At 43.5% G+C, this 1,207-nt stretch overlaps 1 protein-coding gene across 1 annotated transcript in view; it reads left to right on the forward strand.

Moving 5' to 3' along the window:
- WDR11 (WD repeat domain 11) overlaps positions 1-1,207 on the forward strand; it is a 33,841-nt gene that overhangs the window by 29,487 nt on the left and 3,147 nt on the right. Inside the window, exons 27-28 of the mRNA XM_057379251.1 lie at positions 4-90; positions 1,041-1,186. Coding sequence (XP_057235234.1) covers positions 4-90; positions 1,041-1,186 — 233 coding nt within the window. The remainder of the gene's footprint in view (positions 1-3; positions 91-1,040; positions 1,187-1,207) is intronic.

The raw sequence follows: 1,207 nt of genomic DNA on the forward strand, positions 1-1,207 counted from the left end.
CAGCTGCTGTGTCTGATTGACAAGGCTGCTGATGCCTGTCGCTACCTGCAGACCTACGGCGAGTGGAACCGAGCAGCCTGGCTTGCCAAGGTGTGCAGTTCCTCTCTCCCAGTCTGRTAACACCAACCACCTGCTTTGCATCTGTGCTCAGGAAGGCTGAGGAGGGTGCTGAAGTTCCCTGAATAACTGAAACATCAATCAGAAATGCCATAATCAGTTCTTTCCATGTCCTAACAAAAGGCCCTTCAATCAGTACTGACATGTTCTTCAGCCTTSAAACCACCCAGCTCTGCCCCTGTTGTCCACATTACACTATTGGGGCCTAAAAAGGATTGGATGCTCAAATTTTTTAATTTCTGAGCAGTGTTTGTGTAGTCYCATATAGCTGCAGCAGTACAAAGTTGGTAATAAACCCCAGGAAACCACTCTTGGATGTGGATAATTAACTGGACAGTGCCTTTGTGCTCAGCTCCATGCAGCGTATGAGCTGATTTCAAAATTAGCACCACCCATGTGAATTTGCATCACCTTCTGTTTTGGTGTGCAGACATAATTACAGCAAAACTACCCAGACATAGTGTTCATTCTCCACATCATAAATGGGCAGGAGTCAATAAGGATTTTTCAGTGTCTCTTAAGWAAAGTTTCTTTATGTTTCCTGAAGAAAGAATGGAAAAGTTTGTATTTAGATTTTCTAAATGAGTGAATCCTGCTTTTAAGAAAAGTAAAGATGTTTTGTCCTTAAACCTACAGTAAAGAGTGAAGATTTCTAACTTTGTGATTTAAAAAAACTTGGGGTTAAAATAATGTTAATCACATTTGAAAATGGAGTGACCYGAGTGCTGGTATCTTTATACCTGGATATTTCTATTTTTCCTTTATGTCATATTCAAGGGATGTGTGTGATTTTTATTAAAAACTGATCTTTTCAGATGCTTTTGCTTCTGCCCAAAGTGTTKCCCTGAAAAGAATGAAGCAGAAGCTGAATGCTGTCTTTACCTGCAGCTGGGAATTGACCCYGGCTCTGCTGTGTCCTGCAGGTCCGTCTGAACTCGGAGGAGTGCGCCGATGTGCTCAGGCGYTGGGTCGATCACCTCTGCTCCCCGCAGGTCAACCAGAAATCCAAGGCCATTCTTGTCCTCCTGTCTCTTGGCTGCTTCACCAAAGTTGCAGAGATGTTGCACAGGTAAAGGTGAAACAGCACAGC

Source organism: Malurus melanocephalus, unplaced genomic scaffold, assembly GCF_030028575.1.
Source record: "Malurus melanocephalus ecotype Western Australia unplaced genomic scaffold, MMel_1.1 scaffold_397, whole genome shotgun sequence".
Taxonomy (NCBI): Eukaryota; Metazoa; Chordata; class Aves; order Passeriformes; family Maluridae; genus Malurus; species Malurus melanocephalus.